Below are 9,406 nucleotides of genomic sequence, written 5' to 3' on the forward strand. Positions count from 1 at the left end.
CCAGGAATGTAACATCATCAGACAGTTACAATGTCAGTAGATTGTGATATCAGGTTCTCAATATGCTATTATATTTGCATACAACACTTGAGGCTTTTGTAGTTTTTATGCTTGTCTTTTGGAGACTGTATCTCATCATGTAGTCCAGCTTGGCTCCAAACTCATGGCAATGCTCCTAACTGGGCTTCCTGAATGCTAGAATTAATCCCAGGCATGCTCCACCACCCTTGTGATCACCTGAGCTTTTGCAAGGGTTTTATACTTGTTCCTAACCATCACCCTGTCTCTTCCCAAGCCTGTGCCTCACACCTTGCTGTGCTCGTACGATAGTGAGCGCAGTGATGGAAAGGAGAACATTCTGGCACTTGTCACGTCACACTAGATAAGGTGCAGATACAAAGAGCCTAGAAGGACAGCGGGCTTTACGGACTCCAGTGACGGACGCAGCTACTTTATCAGAGTGATTTGGAGGTGCATGCGCAGAAGCAGGTAAGACTAAAGCAGGTGAGGATAGTGTGATGTCATCCTGCACGCTGACAGAGAAACTGCTGGGCGAGCAGCTCATAACCATTCCATTGGGACATATTTCCATATCCTTGGGGCAATGATCGAAATTCGCTCTGCACGGCACAATTCTGTGAAAAGTGGGGAAGGAGTAAATCAAATCAACAATTAAACTGAAGCGTGTGCGGGGCTGGGACTCAGAGATCGGGCTTGGCTTCGGGAAAGCCAAACAAGGGGTAAGATTCTTCAGGAGCAAAAGCACAAGGAGGCTTACCACAGACAAACATGATAATCTTCTGGTTAGGTAATGTTTAAGGAATTGAGATGGGAGAGGCGGGGTCGCTTACAGTTTTTTAAATCTGAATGTTGACATTGATTCTGCCTATTATGGGAGAAAGGGTTAGAGAAATGCAGGGATTTATGGAGATAAGAAATGACTGACATTTTTGGTATCCTTTATTTACGTAGCCACATCATTTTTGGAGAGGAAACATTAATGTGGAGATTAGAATCGCTGGGGTCCTAAGGGAAATCAGGACAAACCCTACAGATTTTATGACTGTACACCTTAGAGTGAGAGGCAAAGTCAGCAAGGTGCAGGCAAAGGACTGGGTGCATTGCCAGGAGAAAACATCTAACCTTTGCTGCTAAGGCGAGGAAGCCCAGGTGTGCTGAAAAGGAATCAGGAGGGAACTGAGGTGTAGGGAAGCCAAGAACGTGACTCGGCACTAACACAGAGGGTGTGCTCAGAGGAACAGGGAGTGCGCTGAGGTGGAGGGAAAGACAAGAGTCCAGCCCCTGACTCAGCAGTAACAGCTCTGCCTGAGATGCTGCATTGAGTCCCTGTAGGATTTTTCAGTTCATCTCCACAGGAGCGGGAAGTAGGAATGTGGTTTTCTGCTAGTTGTATAAAATTGGAAATTGAAGAACATTTTATGAATTAATCTGTCCTAGGTTAGTCTGTTCACAAAATCAAATATTGTTTATAACGCTTGGTTTAACTATCCATACATATTTACTATTCTGGTAGCTCAGGAATAGCAATCTATATGGCATGTAGTTATACATCTATACACAAGTATAAACTATTTATATAGCTTTTCTTTCAGCAATAACTATGTCGTTTATAAACATAATAAAATATTGCTATATAATGTAATATAGCTTAGAGTAGATTTTTTAAAATAATGCTAGACTTTTTGACTTACCTTTCTAATGGGTATGTTATCTGAAATTACATGTATTTTTTCATACCCAAGAAGGTGAGAGGAAAGAAATAAAATATAATAATAATTACTCTTTTAGCTCATTCTCCTTCCCTTTAAAATATTATCTTCTGGGGAGTCCCACTATGGCAGTGTGTGCATACGCCACTGCCCAATAACTTGTCTTTATATATTCTCACATGTATGATAGAAAGATATAGCATGTTCTCTGGTTTATATATAAGTTGATCAACTAAAATGAAAACGGCTGTATTCCACAATAAATGTTTCAGATAACGAGAAAGGTTAATTACAGAGTCCAGGTTCTCCCAAGCCTCGTTACTCGGTGCGAAGTAGGTGTATGACCCCTTTCCTTCGATCTCTTCTCTCAGTTTTGAGACATCAGAATAGTGCTGAGTGGTAGTGGCTCCCACAATGCCCAGCGTGCCATAAACATGGTCAATAGGCATCACTGAAACAACCAAGAAATGAACAAATGCTTAGTACTTGATCTCCAGAATATATTTTTGCAATCATTCAAACTTTGCCCTATTCCCCAACATAGTGAACTAATCAATTTAAGCAATAACACCCCATGTATCACCCACTTTAAACAAAAATTGAACTTTGAGTGCATTATATAATAGCAGATCACTCAAACTCTTATTTCTTAGACTCTTGGTGTTAAAGAAGTGAGTTTTCAAAGACCAATCTGAAGTAACAGTCAGAAAATCCTATCACATCACTAATAGTTCAATCGGAATTTCCAGAAAATAAATCTGATTATTTTACCTAAAGACGAGCTGCTTGCTCCTTGCCACTCATTGGGACTAGCAAGGATAACAGTGCTGCGGTGCTGAATCTCCAAGCAGGATATTATGTTTACAGCTATAACTTTATGATTCGTGGCCACTAAGGCAATATATGGACACAGTTCTCTCCATTTTAATTTAAGGAAAATCTATCTAATACTTTCAGAATATTCTCTGGTCTGAATGTCAACCTGAAAAGGTATTTCTAGCTGTCTGTAGACAACTTGCTTTCCTGACCTTGTTGATTTGAAAATTGGTATCATTTACATATAATAATCATAAAGTAAATGACTACTTTGGTGGATTCCCCAAGACAGTTATTAAATTAAATCACAAAGTCCGCAAAAGAATCCTCAATATGACACAGCTGGGTAAAAGTGGAAAAGGTTAATGTTTCGTGGCAAGCCCATGCCTAGATTGAACAAAACACATCCCACACCAAACCCGACTCCACAGTTTCATTTGAGAAAACCTGTAACATAACTGGCTGCAGATGTGATGAGCTAGTCACAGGGCATCGTCACCACCAGCATTAACCAGTCACCAGGTTGCAGCAAGTAAGGCTCTTGATAGTCTCTCAGCTGCTCAGACCTAAGTGCTTTGGAGACATCAGCCTAGCATGTCATTCTGAACACAGTATTATACCAGGACTGTCTATGGGTTGGTATCCATCAGAGTCTGTGCTCTGGAGTCCACACCCACTTCGAGGCCTGGAGGACTTGTGTCCCAGAAGAAGAACCTTCTATTGAGATACGGGAGCCTGGGGAAGGGTGATAATTGGCATTGCATATCCAGAGGAAATGAAAACGACTTCTTTTTTTTTTTTTTTGTTGGCAAAATTATGGGCAGCCACATTTCAAAGTGAGCACATTTCAGAGCAAGGGCCATTACAAGCCCAGAGCTGGTCAACTGTAGATGTTGCCTTCTTAAAGGAGGCACCGTGCTTCTTAACAAGTTCAAAGATGGGGACTTAAGAGGAGGGGGAGCAGAGCTACTTCTAATTAAGCGTCTCATTTAGTGTCTAGAGCAATCAGCTTCCAGTGCTTATGAGAAGAGAGGTCTGCTATTCCAGCATTAGGGTAGGTAAGCATGAGATTAAGACAAAAATATGGAGAATTTGCTTGGATTTATGATTTGCTACGTATACGTATGCACACCCTATTGGCTTCCCCACAAGCTGTCTACCTCTTTCTTCACAAAGGAAATGTTCCCCAGTTAGTCTTGAAATGTAGATCTTACCTGCCGGGCAGCCTTTCATTCCTTCCATCTTCATATAGCCAGGACAGCATTCATATAACACAGTGCTGCATAGACGGGGCGGGGGGGGGGGAAGTCTCAATATTAAACCAGGAAAGTGCAAAAAGTGCACCTGTACATAAACCTAACAGAACATAACACTTATGCCCATGATTTGCTAAGACTGTTGAAGCCAGCTTTTGTTCCTGCCCTTCAGATACCAGACATTTTTCTCTGTACCCTCGTGGTATTGGGGGAAGGTTCCTGCATCTTCATCCTGAAGGACAGTTGATTAAGCAGGCTCACTGTGCAGTAGACAGCCTTAAAGAAGCCACTTGGTATATTAGAATTCAGTCTTCCCAACATTTTAGCATGGGAAGAGCAGTGGTAACAAATGGCTGTGAATCTCAAAAGAGTGGTTTTAGAATAACTTCGTTAGGTATGTGCAGAAAAAGAATACTCATTGGGATATGCTACCTTGCAACAACAGAAATACATTAACCCATTCTAATTTATATAATCCTGTCTCATGTGAAATTATTGGCATGGATTAATTATACAAAATAAAATATTTCTTCAATGTTTTTATGGACATATATATACCCGATATACTTGAATCACATTTTACTGTTTGAGCCTCTCTTGCCTATTGTTTCATTTTTTCCCCATGAGATAGTATCTCCTGCACCCGGGTTGGCCTTGAACTCCCTCTGAAGTTGAGGATGTCTCCAGACTGATCCTCTTGAGCACATCCTCTAAATGCTAGGATGCTGGGGATCGAACCCAGGGCTTTGTGTATTTAAGGCAAGCAGTCAGCCCAGTGAACTAAACTTCTAAGACACAGTTACTTAGGTTTTAAATTGTCAGTAGTTTTTACTAGTTAATTATTTATTATTATTATTATTATTAATTTAAGTATGATATACAAGTTAAAATTTTCCTATTCTATTTTAACTTTATCTGTAGTTCCAAGAGTTGGTTGCACCTGGAACAGGGAAACTTCATTTGACCTTAATACAAATCTTAATTTCCCCTTTGGTGACAATTTTACTTACACAGGTCTCCACAGAAATAAATAGACTATGTAGGAATTAATTAAATGTCCTCATAAATTTGATGTATGCACATTATAAGTAATAAATTGAGGTATGTCTAGCTATAGTTAATCTAGAGGCTAGAGGATAAATGAGAAGAGGACATGTCATTGTGAGACAAAGGTAATGACACACTAGTATAATAATAATGACACCGCTAATATAATCTGAGGCTCAGCTCTAAAGTAGGGAAGTCATGCAGCAGAGGAGTGAGCTTGTACCACAGTGGTCTGTGATTTCAACGGATAAGTGGACAATGTGTTTAACTGAGTTAGCGCTTCCAATACAACTAAAGCGTTTTGTCCCCGGACACCATGTATGCTACACAAAAATCCATTTTCCCATGTGACCAAGAAGTAGAGCAAAGCAAGAAGAAGGTACAGTCCTTGCTCTGCACAGCTTAGATAGTTCCTCAGTATCTGAGCAGTACCAGAAACATCATTGAAAACCAGCTGTAGCCGGGCGGTGGTGGCGCACGCCTTTAATCCCAGCACTCGGGAGGCAGAGGCAGGCGGATCTCTGTGAGTTCGAGACCAGCCTGGTCTACAAGAGCTAGCTCCAGGACAGGCTCCAAAGCTACAGAGAAACCCTGTCTCGAAAAACCAAAAAAAAAAAAAAAAAAAAAAAAAAAAAAAAAAAAAAAAAAAAAAAAAAAAAAAAAAAAAGAAAAGAAAACCAGCTGTAAACACCACTGGCATCACACAGGGAGCCTGCAGAACACTTTATGGAATGGATTCTCCATTATTCTAGACAATACCTTAAGCTAAGGCCCAGGAATGCTTGTGCTTTTCCTGAGACCTGGTCTGTTCCTTCTGGTAAACTCCCAAAGCAGCTCTTTAACCCGAAGCCAAGTTGAAAGCTGCCAGAACCCAGAAGGCGCTGGCAACTTGAGCAGAAGGGAAGGGAGGGCAAGCCAGGCTTCCTCCCTATCCATAGTATTGGTTCTTTGGTTATTCGAGATTAGCATTTGCATTTATTTCAGTGAAGAGATGTAAACCTGATTTGAAATGGAAGATACTGGAGGAAATTTTACTAAGGGGGGCATGGTTACAGCTTTGGTAAAATGTCTGGCTACAAGCAGAACTTTTGTTTAATGGAAAACAAGAGTCTTTTTTGTTGCGTGACAACTTTGGCATCTCTAATATAATTACATAGTGGAAATAAGACTGCCTTAATTTCCAGAAAGATCATAGAAACATTTTCCCTTCATACTCAGCGTGGGAAGATCACTGACTTCCCCAGATTCAATAGTTTTGAGTGTTTGGACCAGTAGCCCAAGGCTAGAAATAACATACATACATATATATACATATATACATATACGTGTGTATATATGTATATTTGTTTACATTAATTTTGAGTGTGTCTCATTTTGGAGCTCAAGTTGTCCTAGAATTTGGGGTCATTTTCCTGCCTCAGCCTTCTGTGTGCTGAGATTATAGACATGAGCTACCACGCCTGGCTGAAATAAGTTGTAGACCAATGTTTCCACTTTTTGGTGGGTCCCTGAGGTTCATCATGGTGTGACAGCAGATCATCAGACCCTGCTGCCCTCAAGACTACTGCTTAGAGGATGCAGCTCAGGTTGATGGAGTGAGAAGCTCTTGCCATGGTTTTCATCACTTCAAAGACAAGGCCACCCTGTCTGGTTTACTAAACTGCCCCCACCTTGGAGACAGTGCCCTCCTTGTAAAATAATGAGCTGGCATTAAGTGATTCCTAACCTTTATAGATCCATGGATTTTAGTTTTCCTACCAATGATGATGGTCAAATAAATCAATAAGGTTGTCTAATACATAGGCAATAATGCTTTCTAGCTTTAAGCTGATCAGTCAAAGATAAAACTAAGCCATAGTTGGATCACTAAAATAAAAGAAATCATCCGTTTAGTCACTGGGATATTCAATAGAGTGATGGGCTTCTGCTGCCTACTTCACGGTCCCCCGGGGATCAGGCAGTTTGTGAAAGACATCAAGGGTTATGAAGAAGTGGAAAACACAATTTATTTCTCACTTTATGCTTCAGAGAAAATTCAGGACTGATGTGGAACCTTTTCCATAACTTCTAAATGACTGGAGAAACATTGATTTGGGATTTAAAATTCTTATGTTTCAGATCAATTTGTTCTCCCTGATCTTGTGTGTGTGTGTGTGTGTGTGTGTGTGTGTGTGTGTGTAGATGTGAGAAGGGCAAATGACACACAGAGTTTAACTGACTCTCTTAAGACAAAGGAAGACCAAACAACAAAGAGGGCAAACGGGTAGAAACCATGTTTGTTCTAATGATTCAGGCCATATCTTTTGTTGTCCTGGGACTGGCTTTGGCCCCTCCAGCTGATGGACTTGAAGAGAAATCCACTCCTGTAATGGTGGAGATGAGAGCAGTTTCTCTGTCCATGCAGATGAACCTCTCTTTAAACACTCAGGAGATTGGACAGGATTTTCAGACTGGGTCGTGTGCCCAAGAAGAGGCTTAGTGAAATCCCTGCTCATCATGAAACTATCAATGAAGAAAAGAGTGGGACTCACGTTTTCTTCCCGCAGATAGCACCTTGATACCAGTTCTTACATGAGCTGAAGTACTTCTTTTTGGTGCCCAGAATCTGCTGGAGGGCACAGACATTGGGGCTGGGAAGGAAAGGGGAGGCAAAAAGAGTTAATCCGCATGGGCATGGCTACCATCTCTTCGCAGTTTCAGGTCAGGAGGCTGAAGAGAGAGGTTAGGACTTGACATTCCAAGATGGGATTTTAACTTTGTGTCATTTTAACTCCTGAGCCAGTCCTACTGAGTCTCAGGAAATGCAAAAGTCTAAGGGAGATAGGGAGGGAGGGAGGAGAAGAGGAATGGGGGAAGAGGGGGAGGAGGGAGGAAAGAAGAAAGGGAGGAGGAAGGGGAAGAGAGGGTGAAGGAGGGAAGACGCATTGTATATTTCAGAACAATATCAGCATTTTAAAAAGTTAACCAGATAGGAATATTCACACAGAATTTTATTTAGCTAAGTTTGGATTTATGTACACACTAATGTTAATAGTGACCTTACACACACACACACACACACACACACACACACACACTTGTTTTTAAACTAAGCATGTACTCATTGGAGGATGGGAGGCTTTAGGGTTCACCTAAACATGGGAGACTGACAGCCAAGGACACCCACCTTCTAACTCACTCTGCTCTGTGGTCCCCTTGGTACTTTAGGGAAGCAGATTAGTGTCCAAAGTAAGTTTGGAGCAATGCCTTTACAGAAATGAAACTTGTTTCTTTGGCTAGGGCAAATAAACGTGTTCCTTTATTGCAATTTCAAGTTTGCTTTCTCTTACAAGCTGGCAATCCTGATCCACTGTGGGGAGAGTGCTCTGAGAATTAAGAAAACCCTCCAAGGTTTGGGCATGACGCCAAAAGACACATGTAAAAAGTACAGATGTTTGCTCTAGTTGCTAAGTTGTTTCTCATAGCTTTTAAAATCCTACATTTCTCCTAAAAGATAAAAATACATCAAAGAATTCAGAGAACCAATTATTCAGATCAGAGTTTAATTTTCATATATAAATCAAGTAAAATTTGTGCTGAGATCCTGTGAGGCATTTCAAAGCCTTTAACATGACAACATCTAACAGCAGACTTTTAGAGGGAAAAAAAGCAGAGTTTTAGAAGGAAATAAAAACTCAAGAGAACTGAATGATAAAGGATTAGCCTATTGTATTTTGTTAATTACATTAAAATTAGTAATCCACATAAAGTAATAATAATTATGCTGACAGCAATTCTTATGCATTTAAAACATATATGTTGTAGTAGCCATATATATATATATACACACATACATATGTACACACTCACACACACACATATTTGCAGGAATACTCATTTCTCCTTCTCCTGTCACCTTGCAATAAGTAAAACAGCAACAAAAACCCAACAACTATCCTGAGGTACGTTTATAAAGAACTTCATACATATTTCTAGAAAAGGCTAAGTGGAAAAATAAACTGAAACAAGCCAGGGACTCACCCCTGATCTCGACCCCTGATGCGGCTGTGAGCCAGGACCTTGTCATAGTAATTGTTGGCGTTCGCAGGGCTGAGATCACACAGCAGCAGCAGCAGAGCCAATAAGGACAGGAGAGGAACCATCTTCATCCCTGAGCTCCGTCCGGGAAGAGAACTGGCCTGGGCTCTGGAGAGCTGAGTTTATATACCTCTGGGCGGTGGGAGGGAGCATGGGGCTGTGGGAGGGGGCGCTGGAGCAACCTGAGACTTCCAGACGCTGTCCAGAAGCACCAACTGCTCCGGGCTGCCAGTGAAAGTGTACTGGGTTCTGAGCATACGGAGCTTCTATTGGCGTTCATAGAATGCCTGGCTTTAGTCTATATAGGTTTTGTTTATGAACGGAGCCGTAACGGAGTTGTGAGTGGGGAACTCTGCCGTCTGCCGCTTTCCCACGGCGTCTCGGAGCTCAGTTGCTTTGCTGGTGTGATCTTATCACAACCATTCCACAACAGAACCCTGAGGTTATTTTTCACCAGAAAAGACATCACAAAGGGAATTT

The 9,406-nt window shown here is 41.2% G+C and overlaps 1 protein-coding gene across 4 annotated transcripts in view; it reads right to left on the reverse strand.

Moving 5' to 3' along the window:
• Positions 1-9,029, reverse strand: part of Postn (periostin) — a 32,114-nt gene extending 23,085 nt beyond the window's left edge. For 3 of the 4 annotated variants that reach the window (XM_038347433.2, XM_038347431.2, XM_038347432.2), the window contains exons 1-4: positions 8,870-9,028; positions 7,381-7,479; positions 3,761-3,825; positions 2,024-2,181 (exon numbers count right to left, since the gene is read on the reverse strand). In XM_038347433.2, coding sequence (XP_038203361.1) covers positions 2,024-2,181; positions 3,761-3,825; positions 7,381-7,479; positions 8,870-8,997 — 450 coding nt within the window. In that variant the 5' untranslated portion in view covers positions 8,998-9,028. Of the gene's footprint in view, positions 1-2,023; positions 2,182-3,760; positions 3,826-7,380; positions 7,480-8,869 lie in introns of all 4 variants that reach the window. The other variant, XM_038347430.2, reaches the window with a different exon arrangement.
• Between the last annotated feature and the right edge of the window lie 377 nt (positions 9,030-9,406).

The sequence above is a fragment of the Arvicola amphibius genome, chromosome 11 (genome assembly GCF_903992535.2).
Source record: "Arvicola amphibius chromosome 11, mArvAmp1.2, whole genome shotgun sequence".
In the NCBI taxonomy this organism is placed as follows: Eukaryota; Metazoa; Chordata; class Mammalia; order Rodentia; family Cricetidae; genus Arvicola; species Arvicola amphibius.